Consider the following 22,313-nt stretch of genomic DNA (forward strand, 5'->3'; position numbering starts at 1 on the left):
CAGCCTGGCTGGGGGTGCCCAGGGAGGGCACTGGGCTGAGGGGAAAGGGCTCCCGCTGCTGCCTGGGAAGTCCCTGGCTGCTCTGCTGGGCCTGGGCTGTGTCCTGCTGCTCTCCCTGTGAGTACCCACCACGCTGCCCACAGCCAGCCCCTGTCTCCAGCCACTCCCGCACCCCCTGCCCGCAGCCAGCCCCTGCTGCACGCACCTCCTGCCCTGCCTCCAGCCAGTCTGTCTCCAGCCACCCCCGCACCCTCTGCCTGCAGCCAGCCCCTGCCTCCAGCCAGCCCCCTTCTCCAGCAACCCCCTGCCCTGCCTCCAGCCACCCCCGCAGCCCTGCCTGCAGCCAGCCCCAGCCACACCCCCTGCTCTGCCTGCAGCCAGCCCGTCTCCAGCCACCCCCTGCCCTGCCCACACCAGCACCTGCTGCACCCCCTGTCCTGCCCGCAGCCAGCCCCTGTCTCCAGCCACCCCCGCAGCCCAGGTCAGGCTTTTTGGTTCTTAAATTGCTGTCCAGGAGAAATTTTTAAATTTTAAAAATTCCTCCTGGGAAAATACGGATGTATGGTAACCCTGTTGGTACAAAAAATACATACTGGGGCACATCCCTTAAATCAGAACTTTTTATAGAGAACCAGTTGTTAAGATTTTGGCAGCTCATCACTGTATAACCCAATAATAAAAATATCCCCTCTGCCCTTGTATTGTACGATTGTATTCATTACTGATCATTAAGAAATATCTTTTTAATAATCAAGAGGTAACAGGTGCAGTTAGAGCTATAAAGGCTTGTTGGGATTTGCCCCTCAATGAACCGATGTGCAAGGGGGGGGGGCACAAGGTGGAAGTTTCGCCTAGGGCGCAAAATATCCTTGCACCGGTCCTGGGCGGCAGGCTCCGGCTGCCCATCTTCAGGCTCCTTTTCCCAGTCCCCTGGCCATGGGGCTTTGGGCTCTGGCGACGGGGCTTCAGACCACTATCTCCCCCGCCCCCACCAGCTCCATCGCCCCTGGCCTCTATTGCCCACCCCGACCCCCCATCCAGGGCTTAATTTGTCTCCAGGCTTGCTCAGGCTGAGTAAATCTGCTGTGAAAAGTGATACTTGTATGTTTGTTAATATCACTTTTTACAACAGACTTACTGGCTAGCCATAAGTAAATGACAATGATTTAGAGGGGTGCATGTGCATATTTATTTGTTTTTCTTAAAACTGAGTATTTTGTCAAAAAAAAAAAAAAGTGTGAGAACGGCCAAGAGCAAGGGTTGGTGAGGCCACCAAAAAATGTGCCCTGAGAAACCCTGAGCTAAAGGCTCTGTCCCCTTTAAGGGATTTGGCGCGCTTTATGCTAATCAGACCAGTGTCATCACAGATGCCCCTCCCCGGCCCCATTCATTCTCAGCCACAGAGATGGGTGCCTTGTCCAATCCAGGAGGAGTATGGCGAGTCCCCTTGTGGTTGGCTGACTGGGTGTCTCGCGAGCTTTTCCTTGCCCTGTCAATGGCTAGTGGAGCGGTTGGGCCGAGCGCGAGCGCGAGCGCGGGAACTGGCCTTTGATTTGTTCTTGTCCCGCGCGGCTGCGGCGCCAGGTAAGACGCTCCCCGCGGGGGGGTCCCCGGCGCGCGGCGGTGGCCGGGGCCCGGCCGCTCAGGGCGCGTGTCGGGGCAGGGTGGCGCCGGCTGCCACGCGCTGCCCGCTTTGCTCTCTGCTCGCTCCTGCTGCTGGGGGGAGGAGGGGGCTCTGCTGAGGACGTGGGTCAAGGAGCCCAAGAGCTTCGTCCAGCCTGGGAAAGGGTCTCTGGAGAGGCCAGGGGAGGCTGGACACCACTCGCTGCCATGCAGCCACCTCTGGGGTAGGGTGCGTTTGCTGTTTATGCAGGGATCCCGCACCCCGTGCTCATATGCAGCCACCTCTGGGGTTGGGCGGGGGGGGCTGTTTATGCAGGGATCCCTCCCCTTGGACTGATATGCAGCCACCTCTGGGTTGGGGCAGGGGGCTGTTTATACAGGTGTAGAAATGCAGCTATATCTGGGGTGCAGCGCAGTAGGTATTTCATAGCCGCACTGCACAGCAGTTTAGGACAGGAAGTGAAGGGGGATTCCGTCACCACTGGTAACTGCAGGGTCTGGCCAGGACAGCGGGGTCACCGCCTGACCCCGGGGAATGGAGCTGGGCTTGGCAAGTGAGTCCCTGAGGTTCAAGGGTCAGACACGGCTACACACACAAAGGGGGTGGGGCATGGGGAACCAGGAGGTGGGGGCCCAGTCCACACATGCCCTGTTCTGTGGATTGACTATGGGCACATGGGGAGGTGTCATAAACATACAGCTAAGGGTAGCATAAAATCCCATCCTGATTTTGCAGGTGTGATTTTTTTACTTTTTCTTTAAATAAAGTTCCTCCTTTAGGAACCTGATTGATTTTAGTGTCCTAAAGATAAAGGGTCTGGTTTGTACTTACATTAAAGGCAGTTGGTTGGTATATTCTTCACAAGCCTCCCCAGGAAAGGCGGTGAAGGAACTTGGGGGGATATTTTGGGGGGACAGGGCTCCAAGTGACCCTTCCCTGAATTTTCGTTCAAATAACTTGATGGTGGCAGCAATACTGTCCAAGGTCAAGGAAGGGAATTTTTGCCTTAGGGAAGTTTTTAACCTAAGATGGTAGAATATAATCTTAGGGGTCTTTCATGCGGGTCCCCACATCTGTACCCCAGAGTTCAGAGTGGGGAGGGAACCCTGACAAGGGGCTTGGCAACACAGCTTTGTGCTGGGATGTGGGGTCACACCCCTGACCCCCAGAGCTCTGTGCTGGGGGTGGGGGTGTCACACCTAACCTACAGAGCTCTGCTGGGATAAGGATTAAGTGTAGACCAGGCCTGGGGTGTGTGTGTGCGTGCGTTCATCTGGAAATTGTACCCATAGCCTGCCTAGAGCAATAAGAACATACAGAAAACGACATCTCGGAGATACTGTTTTGTGCTCTGTAAAAACCTTTATATTTTTTTGTTAACAAAAATAAAATTCTAACTGAAGTAACAAAGAATCAAGTTCTGCCCCAGTGAGAGCAGCCAATGCGGGGTTCCACAAACCTGCGGCTTTGGGGCTCCGTATGTATCTTATACTCAAAGGCCCAGGAACTTATGCACCTAGGTCTAGATTTTTTTTCAGTGGTATTCACTTCCTTTAGCTTGAACTGGAATCTTGGATGCTCAACAATTCTCAAAATGCACTTCGCAGAACCAGATCTAAAGTCAGTTGAGTCCTTTCGCTAGTTTGGATCAAGCCTGTTTGGTGCTCGGTTCTCTGTAGCAAAATAAAATCTGGAACGTTCAGAGAGTGTGTGTGTGTGTGGGGGGATTTGTCCATTTTCTCTACTTGGGTTGCCCCCACCTCCTCTTTTCCCTCAGGCTTTTCCCACCTTGCTAACATTTAGTTGTTAACTAGATCTAAAGAGCTGCCCCTTGTGTATGGTTGCAAAAGACTCCAACCTCTCACTTTATTTTGTGTCACTGACCAGACTATTGTGTTTATATTGTGTTTGTGGCGGGTCCTTCCTGACCCTGTGCAATGGATCTCTGCACTGCGATAAAATCACTGTGAAATTCTCCCTCCCAGTTCTGTGTCCTGGGATCCAAATGTTTTTTGTCTAATAGGAAAGGTACAAATTCTGGTTTGTCACTAAAGGTCAAAGGCTGAGGAGCTGTTTTATCAAAAACTGCAGCAGTAGCTCTAGGCAATTTAATTCTCTTGTATCTCGAAACATTTTTTTTCTCTTTGTCTGAAACCACAGGGAAAAGGCCTTGGAATGCAAATGCCTGTATCTTTCCCCACACACATGCTTAAAATCATCAGTTGCCAAAGCCTAAAATGTAAGGCTGTGCCTCCGTTTCTCTACTTGTGGAATGGGGACAGTTTGCTTGGTTAGACCATGAGCTCTGCAGGGCAGGGGCTGTCTCACCCTGGGTGTGTTTGCACTGGAGCTGGAAGGTGTAATTTCTGGCTGGAGCAGACATACCCACGCTCGTTGTGATTGAGCTGCCATGCTAAAATAGAGTGTAGCTGTGGCAGTAGGAAGGACCAAACAATTCAAGTACCGATCTAGGGTTTTGGCTGGGACTGCACTCGGGGCAGCCAGCCCCTCCCACCACCATGGCTACAATCTCTATTTTTAGTGCTCAAGAGTGTGTATGTCTCCTCAAGCTGGAAGTTATATCTTCCAGCTCCAATGTGGATGTATCCCCTGTGTGTCCATGTAGCGCCCAGCCCAATGGGACCCTGATCTCAGCTGGGGCAGGGACTGTCTCTCGCTGTGTGTCTGGGCAGTGCCCGGCACAACGGGGCCCTGATCTCAGCTGACACATTTGAACGCTTAGGCATCATTCTCAACATCAGCAAATCCGTCCTCACCCCAACTCAAAGAATAGATTTCATTGGGGCAGTCCTCGATGCCAATCAAGCGAGAGCTTTCTTCCCAGAGGCGTGGCATCTAGCCCTCTCACAGATAATCGGCAGCCTTTGAACTTTTCCCACCACCACAGCAAGGCAGTGCCTCAGGCTGCTGGGACATATGGTGTCTGCACCTATGTGGTGCAGCATGTCGGATTGCGACTGAGGCCTCTACAAGCGTGGCTCGCGTCCGTGTATCGCCCGGGCCGCGACAGTCTGGACATGGTGCTGACCATTCCAAAGCATACCCTCAATTCCCTACGATGGTGGCTCGACCCCCGCATGGTGAGCGCCGGGGTTCCTTTCCACCCTCCCCAACCCACCTTGATTCTGGTAATGGATGTGTCTGTGCTGGGTTGGGGAGTGCATCTTGAAAGCCTGAGAACTCAAGGCTTATGGCAAGTAGAGGAACTGGTTCTGCATATCAACATCAAGGAGCTCAGGGCGGTCCGCCTTGTGTGCCAAGCGTTTCTGCCCCGCTTGCAGGGTCACTGTGTAACGGTGCTCACAGACAATACCACGGTCATGTTTTATATAGACAGGCAAGGCGGAGCCTGATCGTCTCTTCTCTGTCAGGAAGCCCTCCTACTGTGGGAATTTTGTCTAGCCCACTCCATCCTTCTCCAAGCTTCATACCTGCCAGGCATTCAGAACATGCTGGCGGACAGCCTGAGCAGATGGTTCCTTACGCACGAGTGGTCGATTCGTCCAGACATCATCTACTCAATCTTCCGCGGTTGGGGTTTTCCCCAGATTGACCTGTTTACCATGAAGTGTCCAACCTTCTGCTCCTTCTGGGGTCACAGCCCAGGCTCAATCGCAGATGCGTTTCTGATTCCATGGTCTGGTCAACTACTATATGCCTTTCCACCATTTTCACTTGTCCACAAGGTACTTCTCAAGGTCCGCAGGGACAGGGCGGATGTCATACTGGTGGCTCCGGCTTGGCCTCGCCAGTGCTGGTACCCCACCCTCATGGACTTTTCAGTTTAGTCCCCGGTATGCCTACCTCTCATTCCTGACCGCATCTCGAAGAATCACGGCTGCCTTCTTCACCCGGACCTTCAGTCGCTCCACCTCATGGCCTGGAGGATCCGTGGTTGAACCAGGCAAAACTCATCACTTTTGCAGAATGGATGAAAGGTTTGCCAGTCTCTTCCCAGCGGATCTCATCCTGGATCACGGTGTGTATTCACGCTTGTTATGACTTGGCGAAGGTTCCTCCGCCTGCCATTACAGCTCACTCCACGAGGGCGCAAGCCTCGTCGACAGCCTTCCTGGCCCACACACCTGTTCAGGAGATCTGCAGGGCTTTCATGTGGTCTTCAGTGCACACCTTTACATCGCACTACGCCATCGTCCACCAACCTCGGGGCGATGCAGCCTTTGGCAGAGCGGTTCTTGGATCTGCAATACCTTGACTCCGGCCCCGCCTCCGCGGTAAGGGTTGGAAGTCACCTAACTGGAATTGATATGAGCAAGCACTCGAAGAAGAAAAAAAGGTTACTCACCCTTTTTGTAACTCTTGTTCTTTGAGGTGTGTTGCTCATATCTATTCCATTCCCTCCCACCTTCCCCTCTGTTGGAGTAGCTGGCAAGAAGGAACTGAAGGGGGGGCTGGTTTGGCAGGGTCATATATAGAGCACCATATCGGCACCATTCCAGGGGGCTCCACAGCCGGCCCAACGGGTAGCTGCTAGGGAAAAGTTTCAGACAGCCGTGCATGCAGCATACGCACATACCGAACTGGAATCGATATGAGCAAAACATCTCGAAGAACAACACTTACAAAAAGGGTGAGTAACCGTTTTTTCTTCGAGATGTGTTGCTCATGTCCATTCCACATCCCGCCCTCCTTCCCCTCTGTCAGAGTTGTCTGGCAAGAAGGAACTGAGGGTGGGGGGAGCCGCAATGCCCCTTACACCGCGCCATAGAGGGCCACTCCAGGGGTCGCTACCCTACGATAACTGCTAAGGGAAAAACTTCCGGCACCGTGCACGTGGCGAGCACACACGCGTATTGTGGAATGGACACGAGCAACACATCTCAAAGAACACCAGTTATGGAAAAGGTAACTGCCTTTTTCGGCAATTTAAACCTCTCCGAGGTTTTTCCTTGCAGGCAGATGCATTCATATGCTTCTGTCCTGGGTGCTGCTGCTAGTCATTACATAGGATTAAAGCAGTAAAAGAACCAAAAAACCTCTTGTATCACAACCAGTGATACTCGGACCTCAGTGGTTCAGGAGCAAATTAGAGATCAGCATTACCCCAAAAGAGCCACAGTCGTGTGAATCCATTGTTTCATTTACTATAGTACTATTCATACTTAAACAGTATGATGAGGAAATATTTAGTTTATATATGTATAACGTATTATTCTCACAGCAAACAAGGTAATATTTTAGTGCAAGTTGATAACTTAGTTGGTTAATAACATAGTAAAAGCATCCTGATTGGTTATTAACTTAGATTGGTTAACCATTAAATGACACAGTGTTTTAATATCATGTGCTGCAAAGAGCCCCAGGAGACACATTATAAACAGCCACTTGTTGCTTAAGAGCCACAGTCTGAGTGTCGCTGGTCTACACTACCAATTGATATGGAAATCTCCCATCGGTGTAGGTATCATCCTCACTAAGTCAGTGCCGAGTTTACAATGGCGCCAGTGGTTCCATGGAGCCGGGCCCATGCTCAGAAGGGGCCCCGACCTGCTCTGCTTGCACTGTACCCTGAGACCCCACCAGCCCGCTGGCTCCCCCCACCTCGCCCACCACTTCCTCCTCTCGGCCTGCCTGCCAGTCGGCTGTGGGCTCCTCTCCACCCCCTGGCCTCACCCTCCAGCTTCTCTCTGCCTCCTGGCCAGACCCCAGTGCACCTCCGGCTCTGGGCAGTCTCTGCTTCCCTCCACCTGTGGGGCCCTGCCTGTCGCCCTGGAGCTGAGCCACCCAGGACTGGTGCAGAAGCCTGGCCAGGCTCAGTCAGTTTTTTTTTTTTCTTTTTTTTGGGCGGGGGGGGCAGTGTGGGGGGATTGGCTGAGTCCCTCCGGGCAAGTGGGTCCTGAGGGAGCCCAGCCGGGGCAGATGCTGGCCTGGCTGATCACACCACACCCAAGAGGCCGGGGCAATTCCCGGCCCTGGGACTAACCCTGGCTACGCTGCCAGCTCAGCCTGGTAGACGGTCGCCTCCCAGCAGGGCTGGTGAGTGCTGCAGGGAGGCAGGACGTGGGGGAGGGGGTCTCTTAGGGGTCTGGGAGGGTGCTGGGCTGTGAGGGGGGTGGGGAAGATCTGTGTGTTGGGGCACTAGGGAGTGGGGGTTCTGTGTGGGGTGCTGGGCAGGTGGGTGTTGGGCAGGGGTGCTGGTATGCAGGGCACTGTGCATTTGTGGCAGGGTCTGGGGGATGCGCTGGACACAGCAGGTCTGGGGGGGCTCTGGCTCTAGGGAATTTGTGTGGGGGGGTGTTCTGGTGTTAGAGGATGTGTGGCGCAGCATGGGGCGGACCATTGTGCATCTGGCAACTGCCAGTTTGTAAATAGTGCCCTCGCACTGGGCTGGGCAGAGCGGGGCAGCCCCTGCCATGCCATTGCCCCTGGTAGGCTCCTCACTCTGGGGATCGATTTCCCCTCCCCCACGCCATGGTCCATTGCCCCTATAGGGGCCCAAAAATATGTTTGGCGCCGGGCCCACAAAAGGTTAATCCGGCCCCGCACTAAGTGCTACGGCACTGTAACCGTAGAGATGCCCAAAGCTTCAAAAAACAAATTAGAAAATGTTTAATAGAGCCTGGGGTTTTTTCGGTTCGTTTGATTTCCCAGAAAAATATGAGCCCCTGAGAGATGTAGTTATACTATTCCGGGGGCCTGGAGTCTTAAACAGCATGCTCAGTAACGTCTGCTGAAACCACTGCCCTCCCAGGACGGTACCTCTCAGCACCTGCTTCCCACCGCTGATATGAAGTATTGAGCTGCTAAGGAGACTTGATTCAGTAAAATATTTTACATACGCCCCCTCCAAAAATTATAATAGTCATACATGTTATAGTTATTCCACGGTATCTCCCAATGGAAGGGCCTTTCTCCCGCAATCCCTCCCCTGGGGTTCCTTAGGCCAGTGTCTCTTCACCTGTGTTCCCTCTAAGTTTTGACAGGCCGTGTGCGCAAAAAATTGCTTCTGTGCAAATTTTTGTGTGGGGGGTTTAGGATCTGCGTGCGAGCGCACATGCGCACCGCTTGGAGGGAACAGTGCTCTTCACTCCACTGTGGTGCCTCGCCCCGACCTGTGGGCAGGGGAGAAGGCTGCCAAAGCCGCTCCCAGCAAGCCTATGTTGGCATCTTTGCGTATGTAATTGCCTAGTCATTTCCTTATGTAGCCTGTTGCTTGTTTGGGGGCTTTTTGCGGGGGGAGGGGACTGGGATTTTTGTTTTTTTTAATTTCCCGCCGTCGGAGAACGTGATTGGCTCCCAGTCGCCCAAGCAGCTTTAAAAAACGCTGTCAACGGCCGCTGGCTGACCGCTGCCTCATTCTTTCCTTTCACTTTCGGGTTCCTCACGTGGCTGCTGGACCCAGGGGAAAGGGGGCGTGGCTTCACTCGACTCGCGGCAATCGTCCTACCCAATCAGCGGCTCCCGCTAGGGTCTTCCACCCAATGACAGGCCCCCCCGCGGCTTTGCCCGGTTCCTGCTTCCTCTTTGACCACGCCCTGAGATGACGTAGTTAAGCCCCCGCCTGACTCATGTGACGGTTTTTCCAATACGGTCGCCCTCGCGCGACGCTCAATGGGCCGCTGCGCGTTTTTCAAAAACAAATGGCGGCACCTGATTGGTCGTTTGTGGAGGGGCGAAAGGGATTGGTCCTTGGTCCTGCCAGGCTATTTGAATTCAGCGCAAAGCACTGGTTTCTATCTTTCCCCTGCCCCTCACTACTGCCGGCGGAGAGGGGCTGGTGGCCGGTGCTTGGTGCTGCTCGGCTCGGCTCGGGTTTGGTTTTCCTGACAGAGCCCACCTCGCTCTAGGGGCGGACCTGGATTGCGCGCCCACAGCCCTACTCCACAGCTCTTCGCTCAGGTGAGGCGGAGGCTGGTCCCGGACTGGGCCCGGTCAGTTGCAAAGAACGTGATTCGTGTTGGGGGAGGGGGAGTCGGGCGCCCAACAGTTTGCGGGGTCGGTTGAGGCCGCCGGTTGGACGGGGACGGTGGCCCGCCTGGGACACATCGATGCGGTTGGCGGGGGGCGGGGGGGATGATCGCACTGAAGTGGCTGGAGGGGCCGTGCGGGTCGGTCGGTCGGGGTGGTTGGTTCACCATCATGCTGCTGTTCCTAGTGCCCGGGCGTGGCTCCTGAACGGACTGTATCGTCCCTCCCGGGGAACGGACCTGTTTGTTTGGCGAGTATATTTGATTACCCCTATTGCTGGCTCTGCTGTGTGTGGGTGGCCGGGCCTGCTGTGAGGAGGAGGTGGGATGCAGAGTTGGTTTGGGGGGGGCGGGGGGGGGGGTCTGCAGGAGCTCACTGTAAATGGTTCCTTTCGCACACGATACGGTTACTGTGTCAAACGCGTTTAGTGCTGGCATTGAATGGTAGGGAAGTTGGCTAATGGTTCTGCTGCCTTGGTGAATTACTGGCCCAGAGGTTAGGGGTCTCTTATAGGAGTTGGATGGGTGAGGTTCAAGCGGCCTACAGAGTGCAGGTCTGCCTAGAGCATAATGATGCTTCCTTCTGGCCTTGAAGTCTGAGGCTATGTATACACCACAGCTTAGATCAATGTGAGTTATGGAGGACTTGTGGCCCCTTAGAGACTAACCAATTTATTTGAGCACGAGCTTTCGTGAGCTACAGCTCACTTCATCGGATGCATGCCGTGGAAACTGCAGCAGACTTTATATACACACCGAGAATATGAAACAATACCTCCTCCCACCCCACTGTCCTGCTGGTAAGTTATGTTGCTCAGGAGAGTGAATAAGCCATCCTCTTTAGTGACCTAAATTACACCGGCCTAGGCCTCGTGGAATCGAAGCCTGAGCCTGCCCAAGCCCCATTGCACTGTGCAGGGCAGGCGGGTGGTGCAAAGCTGAAGCCCAAGGGCTTCAGCCCCAGGCAGGGGGCCTGTAACCTGAGTCCCAACACGCAGGGCTGAACCCTCTGGCTTTGGCTTTGGGCCCCAGCAAATCTAAGACAGCCCTGATGGCCCCATTAAAATAGGATCGTGACCCACTTTGGGGTCCTGACCTACAGTCTGAGAACTGCTGGCCTAGGTCTGAGTTTGCAATTTGTCATAGAAAAAAGGTACAGAAATTGACTAATTCTGGGGAGTTTATTACTGTCCTGGAGTGCTGTGCAAGCTGTGTAGGTTCTGACTGTTGTTACGTTTAGTAAAAGCATGGGTTCTAGTTCAAAATCCACACCACCTTTAAGCAAATGGGTCAAGTATGGGAAAAGAGAGTGCAAGTAATGGTGGGAAGAGAGGGGCCTAAAACAATGGATCGTGCCTGTGGTAGGGGATGCTGGTCTGGATGGCTGCAAATTCTGTAAACATGCCCTTTATGCCCACCATGCAGATCTGGTGCAGCATATGAAGACTGAGAAGCAGAAGAAAAATTCTGTTTCATTTCTTCTCAATGTGCTTGACTGACTTTGGGGTTAGTGTGGCTCCCAGCATGTTTACTACTGCTGTTTTAGTGCATCAGGTTGAACTGAAAGTGGTGTGCTTTATGGCATGCCACGCAGATGTGTAAGATGTGGATTATTTGGAGGAGATCATCAGCTCAACATTGGACAAGGACCTCAAGGTCCTCCATTCAAAGTGACAGCACCTTGCGCATTCTCTGATTTCCTGAAAGCTAGAGGTGACTCTGCTTGACTGCACTTAGAGCTGCAGCAGGACAGCTGCAGCGCTTAGTGAAGACACTACCTATGCCAACAGGAGAGCTTCTCCCATGGGTGTAGATATTCCACCGCCCCAAGAGGTGGTAGCTATGTCCTAGGGAGGGCTTCATAGTGCTGTCTACATGGGGAGATCTGTCTGTATAACTGCATCCCTCAGGGGTGTGCATTTTCCACACCCTGGAGTGACGCATGTATACTGACAACTTTGTAGTGTAGACCAGGGCTCAGACGATTTCCTCCTAGATGAAAGCGCTGACATTGCTGTGATTGGGCGGGTGCCTTGTCATTTGATACTTCAGCAGACAGTTACAGAAAATTGTTGCAATGTTTCTTGGTTTGCTTACCTGGGGGGAGGGGACAGCTGAAGCCTTTTCTGAAGCCTTGCTTCACTTTCGAACATAGGCTTAAAGTTTGACAAGGGTATCCGAATTGGAACAGAGTTGCAGTGTTATGGTGGGAAGAAACCATTCTGTGTACACTAAACTTTGGAAAAAGAAAAGGAGGACTTGTGGCACCTTAGAGACTAACCAATTTATTTGAGCATGAGCTTTCGTGAGCTACAGCTCACTTCATCGGATGCATACTGTGGAAAGTGTAGAAGATCTTTTTATACACACAAAGCATGAAAAAATACCTCCTCCCACCCCACTCTCCTGCTGGTAATAGCTTATCTAAGGTGATCACTCTCCATACAATGTGTATGATAATCGAGTTGGGCCATTTCCAGCACAAATCCAGGTTTTCTCTCCCCTCCCCCGCCCCAAACCCACTCTCCTGTTGGTAATAGCTTATCTAAAGTGACCACTCTCCTTACAATGTGATAATCAAGAAGATAATCAGGAGAGTGGGGTGGGGGGAGGTATTTTTTTCATGCTTTGTGTGTATAAAAAGATCTTCTACACTTTCCACAGTATGCATCCGATGAAGTGAGCTGTAGCTCATGAAAGCTGATGCTCAAATAAATTGGTTAGTCTCTAAGGTGCCACAAGTACTCCTTTTCTTTTTGCAAATACAGACTAACACGGCTGTTACTCTGAAAACTAAACTTTGGGAGAGGAATGGATGTCTTGTCCTGTGGAAGTGTGATGCGAGGATCTTGAGCCCGGCATCTGCCGTGTTTCTTATTAGTGGCAAAAACTTCCCTACACATCCCCCTCTTTTCACTGCATTTACTTTTCAGGCGAGGAGGGAATCCCTTTGAAATTTAATTTCCCTTAGGGGGTGTATGGGGAAGATAAAATAGGAAGGAACGATGTTTCTCACTCTTCCCCAGATGAAGTGCCCATCGGGACCGGAGAGGAAACAACCTGACTTCTACTAAAGTAGCAGCTGGCTTGTATGTTGCTGGGGAGGAGATACTGATTTTTTTCTTTTTTCTTTTCATCTGAAAGAAGGATGGTCTCCAGGACTCCTGAGTTCTCTTCCCAGATGTGGGAGAGTGGGGTCTAGTGGTCAGAGCACATATTTGAAACCCAGCCCGGGGAAAAAGTTGTATAATGGTTAAAATGGAGGACTGAGTCAGGATGCTGGGTTCTATTCCTAGGGTTGGTACTGATTGATTATGTGAACACAGCTGGTGTTACTTATTGCTAGAGCCCTGCGCAGATATGAAATTTGTATCCACATCCATCTGTGATCCACAAACATGGTCTGGGGATATCAAGCAGATATTTTCAGGGCTCTAATTATTGCCTCTACCTTAATTTCAGCCTCTGAAATGGATGTAAGCATCCTCACCTTGCTTTGGAAAGCATCTTCAGATCTATTGTGGACTACTTGAATTGATCCTCAGGAACTTTGCTTAATAACTTTGTTACTTCCTTTGCAGGAACATCCCTTAGGTGTACAGACAGACTGAGGACTTGCTGATCAGGTAAGTATTATCCAGTGGCTCTCCTTTTGCTCAAACAGAAATCTTAATCCATCTTGATTTGTCTATTATATCATTGACCCTCTAAAAAATCATTCTGCTTTCTCTCCTCAGATTATCTCAGAGAACACCTCATTACTCATCCCAACAAATGATTATTAGCCTATCTGATAGGGAGGGATCATAAATCACAGAAACAGTCAGTCAGGTGAGAGGCTTGGTCTAGATGGTCCATGGATGATCTAGATAATACTCAGGTTATCATACCACACCCTCTCTCTGGTATGAGCACTATTAAGCGGTGGAACTAGCATCTGTCATTGGTGGTTCTGTCATAGGATTTCGTGTGGCTGCCCATCACCGTAGTATCTGAGCACCTTCAATGTAAAAGCAACAGCAAAGTCCCTACTGATCTTCATGGAGTCTCTCACAGATCTTCCTTTTTGGGGTAAAAACCCTGCTCTTGGGCCAGACAGTGTGGGTAATGGTTCTTAGATCCCTTGGTGCTCTTTTCCACTGCCTTGAACCAAACCCCAAGAAGGTTCTGTCTCCTGTACAGCCTTCCTTTCCTTTCAAGTAGGAAGTTTCATTGTGCCTGAAGAGAGATCTCAGCTCTGCTCTTGGGTGTCCTGGGCCCTGGCTGTTACACACCTTGAAGAGGACTCAATCTTGACCATGATGTGATGTCCTCTGGGTTGCCCAGGTAGTGAATAGAGGACAGGTATGATGCTGAGGAGGTGTGCTGCTGGGTTTTGTGCAAGCTGAAGTTTCAGGGCTGACAGCTTAACTTGTGGTTACTAACACAGATCAGGTTTCAGAGTAACAGCCGTGTTAGTCTGTATTAGCAAAAAGAAAAAGGAGTACTTGTGGCACCTTAGAGACTAACCAATTTATTTGAGCATGAGCTTTCGTGAGCTACAGCTCACTTTGCTGTAGCTCACGAAAGCTCATGCTCAAATAAATTGGTTAGTCTCTAAGGTGCCACAAGTACTCCTTTTTCTTTTTGCTAACACAGATCAGTTGACTTGTTTGAAATTTGAAAATCAAGGCCCCATGATTCTGAAAACCGTTACACATATACTTAAATTTACTCACCTGAATTACGTTAAGCACATGTGGTTGCATGAATAGGGCCTAAATGAGAAAGTAAAACTGATACCTGGCATCTATTTTGGTGTACGAAAAATCTCCGTGAACTTCTAGTTTCATAATAAAAACAAAGATTATGCTGTGTGGTTACACGTAATTCTTTATCTGCCTTTCTAACATACACATTCACACTATTGGCCATGTTCTTTAAAAGTGCTCAGGACCTAGCAACTCCCTCTGAAAATCTGGCCACTTGATTTTTAGATGAAACTCCCTTTGGGGTTTAGAGAGCATGGCCCCTGCAAAACTTGTACGGAGGCAGAGGAAATACTGGCTTTTCCAGGGGAGTGGGGAGACTGACAGAGTGTGTCTATAGTTCCAGACAAGGGGACCAACAGTGAGCAGACCCTCGCATAGTGAAGCAGCCAAGAACCAGCTTGAAGCCTGGGAGGGACAGCAGCCAACTGGGGACATGCCAGGAGGAGCACTGTGCCAGGAAGGAACTACCCGAGAAGGACAAACTGGAGCTGGACCCAGTATCACTGAGGGCCTAGTGACCTTCAGCAGAACAGGTACCCAGCTTGTACTTCGTGTACCTGCATGTAGCCAGAGGTCTTGCAGTGGGTGGGGGTTGTTACCCCTCTGAAATCCTGGCCCCTATTTCCCTCTGGTCCAATTCACTTTTGCATGCCCTCTCTGTGTGAAATGTGTGAGAAGCACACACCCGAAACAGTCGCATGGAGGCAGGGCCTTGGGTGTGCGTGAGAATGAGCTATTGTCTGGCGGTGGCAGTTAACGCTGTCTGTTCCTGCATATTTGCAGGTGCAGCTGCTGTGCCTGGGAGATGTGGTCCTGAGCTCTGGGGAAAAGCTCTTTGCTAAGGCTGACATGCGGGAAGAGGGGGGTGGGGATGATGAGACCTCCAAATGTCACACATGCTGGAGCTGGGAGCTTCATTTCCCGTGGGGGCAGCCAGGGGTCATTTCCCTAAGTAACACTCTTTCGGTGTTTCATTGATACTTATTGAAATCCCCTCTTTGTCCTGAGAATCAAGATTTCAAAGGAAACTTCCTTCTTCAGACAAGGAGAGTCAAGGATTGTAGGGAGTCTGAGAGATCAGACCCCCTGTGTAAACCCTAAAGCAGAGCCAGAGAGGCCAGTCTTTAGTCTGGGGATCTGGGGGTTGCTTCAGACTCTCAGCACAGAGGCTCCTGGGGGACGGACAGGGGTTCCTGTTGTACATCTGACACTTTTGCTACTTTCCCTCATGTAACTGCACTTAGCTCTAGAGAAGGAGCCTTAGAAAACCCAGTGAGTCTGTCCCAGGATGGTTTTCCCCAGGATCACTCAGTGGCTTTTCTGTTCAATTCTGTGAACCTGATTGTATTGTAGCAGCAAACAGATAAACTGAACCCCTTGTTTCTCAGACTACGTGGGTGCTGGGAATGTCTTCAGGTGGAACTGACACCAGTAGGGGGGTGTGTGTGTGTTTTTTTTTTTTTTTTGCACGAGTTTCCCGTAAGGGAGGGGCAGGGAGTTGTGGTCCAACCCTCTGAGTCGTTTCAGGCTGCCTGACTTAATCCAGGGGGTTGGGGGCAGCTGGAGTTGGCAGGCACAGTGCCTGTGGCCTGGTCTACACAAGGAAATTAGGTTGGTATATTTACTTTGCTCAGGAGTATGAAAAATCCAGCCTTGAATGATGCAGTTAAATCCACCAGGATAGACCACACTAGGTAGACAAGCTGTAGCTAGCTTGATGGGAGAATTCTCCTCTCAGGGAGAAGAAGTCCTCCCTTTGGCATAGCTAGTCTCATCATTGAAATGCTAGAGCGGCACAGCTGCAGAATTGTAAGTGTAGATGAGCCCTGAGTATGTGGGAAAGGTTGGATTTTTGGTGTGTTTTGGTCCTCTTTCCCCAGTAGGGGATAGAAAAAAGGTGAGTGTGAGATATGTTCCCATCCCTTTACTCTGGTCAGCTGGGCCAAGAGCCAGTCTGGGTAGCAGTCTGTGCAGGAGCAGTGGGAGAAATTCAACAGTCAAATGGGTCCTAGGACTAGAAGATACCATTGAACTATGAGGTGGTTGGCAAGTGTGGGGTCATTTGGGTCCGGGCGAGTTATCATTGTGTTTAGCCCTCTGACTGGGGGCTGTAATTAATGTCTGTCCCCAGAGTGGGAAGGGCAGCACCCTGGGAATCACAGTAGAGATTTGCTCCACAGTGGCCCAGGCATGGATACAGTTAATGAGTCTGCTCCCCAGAAGCACTCATGGCTTTGTCTCTTTCAGGTCCTGGGTCTAACAAGTTCAGGAAACGCGTTTCCCGTGGAGTCCCAGCTGCCATCGTAGCTGCAGTCACAGTTTTTATGTTGGTCATCATCCTTACTCTAGTAGTACTTTTAGCAGGTAATTGCATCAGCCAGTCTCTGCTTCCCCTGGATTGTTTCTGTGGGGGGGCAGGGAAGGTATTAACAAGTGAATCCAGCGGGTCTAGAATGGTTTGTCCTGACTTACCTGTTAAACACCATTGTGTACCTCTGTATTCGCCAACTGCTCTGGCCCTTCAGATGTATCCTTGGTGTTAGTCATGGCTGGCCCCACTGCTGCTCCTTCCCTGAAAGGGTTAAACTTCAGGAGGTTTTCCAAGGAGTTCGTGTGACCCTGTCCCTGCTGCTGCACTGGGGGAAGAAGGCAGGGGTGGGGTTTCCAAAAGGTGGCTGTGGGAGTTGGTGCCCATTGAAATTCCCTAGGAGCATGTGACCAGACTCGCTGGCTTGAGGGTGCTGGGGAAATCCCCAGCTGAACTGTCTCTGTAAAGGGTGACTTTGGCACTGACCGCTCTTAACCCAGTGGTCCCAAAACTTTTTCAGTCGTGCATCCCCCCCGTTCCCCCCCTTACCCAGCCCATGCTCTCTGACAGCTGAGGCTGGGGGTGACTGGGGCAGGAGGGGGGAGGCAGAGCCATGCTCAGGGCAGGACTAGGGAGCTGTCTGTCTTTCTCTGTGGAGCCTTTGAGTGCTCTTCCAGGCTCCGGCTGCTGCTGCTGCTCTTCCTGCCTCCCTTTGGTGGAAGCAGGTTACTGGAGGTAACTGGACTTTACGTGTCCAGGCAGCTGGGGCAGGGGCTGGAGCAGAATTGGAGGCAGAGTGGAGCTGGGTGGCGCTCCCTCCCTGTGACCTGGGCTCACTGTGCACCCCCCCCCCCCAACATTTTGGGGACCACTGTCTTAACCTCACAGGCATTTCCATTTTGGGGGTTCTGGTGCCACCTTGTGGCCATTTTATGTCCCTGAGAATTACAGCACTCGTCTCAAACTCATTTACTTGGCTCCTAATCCTCTGCACAGGATAAGCTGCTCCGAGCTGTGCTAGCCCCCACCATCCTTTACCCTGGGCAGGGAACATCCCTGGAATTCTTACTGGTACAGACACCATAAAACACATCTCTGTTGGGCTGGGTCTCCAGTGTCTGATTCTCTGGGAGCCTGTTCCTTGCACAGATTAGTGCAGTCAGGGTTTGTTCCCTGATGTGAGTCTAAACCCATCTTCATCCCCAGATGCATCTCTAAAGCAAAGAGCCTGGGGAGGGGAGGCAGCCAGCTGCAGTAGCAGGACGTCCCTGAGTTAGTAGACCCAGCATCCCACACAATCATATTGAACTATATCTTTATTTGGTGTCAATATTTGTCTGTGCCAGCCATCAGGTAACACTCCCCCTCCCTGCTCTGTCTTTATGGTGAATCTGGTGCTACTGTACTCTGCTCTGGCTTGCTTGTCAGCTGCACTTTCTGTGAATTTGACCCCCAGAAACTGAGTCACTAAAGAAGAGGGGGTCAGTTGCCCATCTCTTGTTTCAAATGGTTGATTTCCTCCCTCAGTACAGCGGTCAGGGGTGTAAGGAGCTTGCAGCCTGGATCGGAGGGATCCTCTCCCCGTATTCACTCAGATACAGAGTCAGGCTGGGGGTAGGGGACACAGTCTCTGACCCTGTGTTACTTACCTGTCTGTCAGTGGAAAAATCCAAACCACCTCTGGCTGCTCCAGTCCCACCTGCGGTGCCCTGCTGCCCGGACAGCTGGATCGGGTACCAAGGGAAATGCTATTATTTCTCCGAGACTGAAGAGAACTGGAACAATAGCCAGAGCCATTGCTCTGCACTCAACGCCTCCCTGACTGGGATTGATGGTGACCAGGAAAAGGTGAGAGAGTGGCAGATGCTTTATCCCAACAGACTGGGCTTGGCAGGGCTGGAATTGGGCTCAGCCCCAGGAGTTTCAGAAACTGCCCTGTTGCCTCTCCTGCTGGGAAACCTGAGTGTTTCTGGTGGCCAAATCCAAGCCCTGTCTAGAACTGGGCTCACAGTCAGGGATCACTCACTCCAGCCCCCCTCTTTTCCCAGAGCCCCAGGCAGGAGGGATCCCCCTCTGTAGGGCTGGGCCAGCCCAGTCCGCTCCGCTCCTGGCCTGTGGGGAACCTGCCTCTGCAGCTCGCCACAGCCACTGACTCCATGGGGTGGGGGCTCCGTGTGTCTGCTGGGGGAAGCACTTGGGCTCTATAGGGAGTGAGCTCTGCCCTTCCTCAGAGCAGCTGCCACCTGGTTTGGCTGAGGGGGACGGAGGGTGGCACTACGTGCGAAGCTGCTGGGAAGACACCTTGCAAGGAAGGCAGAGGTTCCAGCTTCTAAACTGTAGAATGGCAGAGGTAGCTCTGTCCATGTAAACATGGATCTGGGGATGGAGATAGATGGGGGCTGCTCAGAGGCAGTCTTTACCTCCAGCTCCTGCACATGTTCCCAGCTGAGCAGGTCCCAGTCTAATGGGACGTCCAACAAACTGGGATTTTCAGCCAGCGATTGGTTCCCTGGCTGAGGCTGCTGTTAGAGGAGTAGAGCTGCCAGCTGCTCCCCAGATGGTCCTCCTCCACCCCCTTCCAATCCTAGAGTGGGGCCGGGGGAGGGGAGTTCTCTTTTTTGACGCACAGCTGGCTCTTTAGACTGCAGCTTGTTCTTGTGTCGTCAGACCTGGGGCTCTCAGCAGGCAAACTACAGGTGGCCCATCCAAACCTGAATGTGTGAGCAGGGGCCACACAGAGCCACAGGGGCAGGCGAGTGCCAGAGCCAGGGGTCTAAATATAATCTGGTTTGTCTTATTTTAAGCATTTCCTGCTGGGCTTTAAGGGTTTCTTTGGCCGTTGGATTGGCCTCCAGAGGGAGCCAGGCCAGCCCTGGAGATGGCCCAATGGCACCGAATTCGACCAGCGGTGAGTCCTTCCCTCTAGTGATATTCTCAGTGTTAGATCACAGGTGTCTGCCGTGCTGCCAAAAGAGGAATATATTTAACCAAGGTTGTTTTGGGGGTGTGGGAATGTGTCTGGGTTCTTACAGGTATTTGGTTTTCCTGGACTAAAACCAGTATTCCAACAGCGTTTGAGGCCCAGTGCAGTGTTGTCATTATTTGTATTACTTTAGCGCTTAGGTGTAGCCTAGTGCCCCACTGTGCTCGGCAGTGTACAAACACAGCACAACTTTCTGAGAGGTGCCACGCTGTGCGTGTCAGAGTGACCTGTGGAATCTCTCCCCTTTGGGGCTGAACAGTGGTCGCCCCCAGGGGTTTACAATACAGTGAAGTTGTGAGCACAGGGAAGGCTGCTACCCCAGCTCTCTTTCAGCCCCACTCATCTCCTGGCCCTCCACTACCTGCTAATTTCCTACACTCTATTTTCCCTATTCTGCCAGGGAGGAGTCTGAAATGGGGCAGATGTCTGTACGTGCAGCTGCTCCCTCTGCTGCCCTGCACAGTGTGTAACTGATGGGAAATGCCCAGCCGCTCCCTGACTCCAGCCCCTGCTGTCTGTGTTGCAGATTTCCCATAAGTGGAGGAGGCCACTGTGCATATCTGATTGAAGACAACGGGATCAGCAGCTCGAGGTGTGGCACAGGGAGATCCTGGATCTGTAGCAGATCTGATGCCCATACAATGTGGAAGGGACATGATATAGAATCACAAGTTTGAGACTCATAGGAACCAGACCTGGAAAAGCTTTATTAGGGGTCACATCTTCCACCATCCAAAGATGAAGAAAGAACCAGTCTCCTCAGGGAGAGTCTAAGGAAGGATTCCTTTGTTATGGCATTTTCCCTTTTGCCCAAGAAGAATCAATCATAAAGTTAGGGCTGGAAGGGACCTTGGCAAGTTGTCCAATCCCCTGCACTAAGGTAGGACTTTGTATTAGCTAGGCCATTCCTGGCAGGTGTTTGTCTAACTTGTTTTTAAAAGAATCTATTAATGATGGAGATTCCACAATCTCCCTAAGCAATTTGTTCCAGTGCTTAACTACCCTGGCAAGTTGGATGTTAAACCTCCCTTGCTGCAATTTAAGCCCATTGCTTCTGGTACTATCATCAGAAGTGAAGAACAATTTTTCACCCTCCTCCTTGTAAAAACATTCTATGTACTTGAGAACTGTTATGTCCCCCCTCAGTCTTTTCTCCAGACTAAACAAACCCAATTTTTTCAAGTTTTCTAGACCCTTAATCACTTTTGTTGCTTTTCTCTGGACTTTCTCCAATTTGTCCACATCTTTCCTGAAATGTGGCACCCAGAACTGGACACACAACTCCAGTTGAGGCCGTATCGGCGCAGAGTAGAGCGGAAGAATGAGTTCTTCTTTGAAGTCCATTCCACATTAGCTGTGTGTGCTTGCCACATGCACCAGTGCTGGAAGCTTTTTCAGAGCAATATTTGTAGGGGAGTGGATCTGCTGCCCTCTGGAGTGGCACCCGTATGGCATGGTATAAGGGTCACTGCCAGCTCCCCCCACCCCCAGTTCCTTCTTGCTGTCTGTGACAGTGCATGGAACATTCACTGCTCTTACTAGCATTGCTTAGACTTCTTGACTTCTTGTAAAGTTAGTGTACATAGTTAGTAGTTGAGTGAGTGACTTCTTGTAAAGTTAGTGTACATAGTTAGTAGTTGAGTGAGTTTTCGTTAGTCCCATCGGGGACTTAGCCAGGGGATGGGGCATGCCCTGGTTCCCAGGCTTTAAGCCCTGCAATTGCTGCAAACAGCCCATGCCCATGAGCAATCTGCATAGTAGCTGTTTCGGGTGCCTCAGTGAAGGGCACGTAAGTGTCAAATCTGCAAGTCCTTTAAACCTAGGACTTTGTGAGATCAGACTCCAAGCACTCCTGATGGAGTTGGTGCTCACTCCAGCCCCAGTGCTCCGGCGGCAGTAGCAACGGCTGGGAGCCCCGGGGCTCCGGCAGCGATTTAAAGGGCCAGGGGCTCCACCCACTGCCAGGAGCCCTGGGCCCCAGGGAAGCTGCCCCCTGCCAGTGCACTCAGCTGTGTACCAGCTCTTACCAGTTCACTTACCGGCTTACTTTCGCCTCTGGCAACAGAGAAGCAGAATGAGAGGGAATATCCCTCATTACGTAGTGTCAGGTTCATTCCACTTTCATGTGAATTTTACAGTGAAATTTTTACAGCCAAATGTTTCATGAATCAGGTTCCTACCTCCATTCATATAACACTTTTCATGTGTGTGGCACTGATAAAATGTCCAGTAACTTGTTCAGAAATGTATTGGAATCCAAAATCTCAAAGGAAGAGAATTCATTGAGTCAGTGAATATATGGCATTGAGCTAGTCATCCTAAACACCTAGTACTGTCACAGCGGCCACCAGCGTAATGTTCCTAGCTTCTCCAAGCCATAGAGCACCCCGATGCCAACCTGGGCCCTGAGGAAGCCCCAGCCCCAGAGCTCGATTGCAAAAAAAAGTTTGAGAAACACTGCTCTAAGGCTTTAGAGCATTTTTTTTAACGTAACTGCACTCAAAAATAAAACTACATTTTTAAGTTTCACTTTTAAGATTAAGAGATTGCACTACAGTACTTGTATGAGGTGAATTGAAATAGTTACTTGTTTACAGTTCAAATACTTGTAATAAAAAAATAAAGTCAACACTGTATACTTGGTATTCTGTGTTGTAATTGAAATCAATATATTTGAAAATGTAGAAGAAACGTAAAT

At 51.2% G+C, this 22,313-nt stretch overlaps 1 protein-coding gene across 4 annotated transcripts; it reads left to right on the forward strand.

The window, feature by feature from the left end:
* Positions 1–1,505: 1,505 nt before the first annotated feature.
* Positions 1,506–22,213, forward strand: LOC140897791 (C-type lectin domain family 2 member D). Of its 4 annotated transcripts, none has more exons than XM_073310844.2 (8): positions 1,506–1,584; positions 13,155–13,199; positions 13,311–13,404; positions 14,662–14,857; positions 16,572–16,688; positions 18,293–18,480; positions 19,437–19,540; positions 20,142–22,213. In XM_073310844.2, the coding sequence occupies exons 4-8, from the start codon at positions 14,758–14,760 to the stop codon at positions 20,290–20,292; spliced, it is 660 nt and encodes a 219-aa protein (XP_073166945.2). In that variant the 5' UTR covers positions 1,506–1,584; positions 13,155–13,199; positions 13,311–13,404; positions 14,662–14,757; the 3' UTR covers positions 20,293–22,213. The 4 variants fall into 4 exon arrangements, with proteins under 4 accessions (XP_073166945.2, XP_073166949.1, XP_073166948.2 ...); XM_073310848.1 differs by lacking the exon at positions 20,142–22,213 and adding an exon at positions 20,016–20,130; XM_073310847.2 differs by lacking the exon at positions 1,506–1,584 and adding an exon at positions 1,630–1,852.
* Positions 22,214–22,313: the final 100 nt, after the last annotated feature.

The sequence above is a fragment of the Lepidochelys kempii genome, chromosome 14, assembly GCF_965140285.1.
Source record: "Lepidochelys kempii isolate rLepKem1 chromosome 14, rLepKem1.hap1, whole genome shotgun sequence".
NCBI classification, from domain to species: Eukaryota; Metazoa; Chordata; order Testudines; family Cheloniidae; genus Lepidochelys; species Lepidochelys kempii.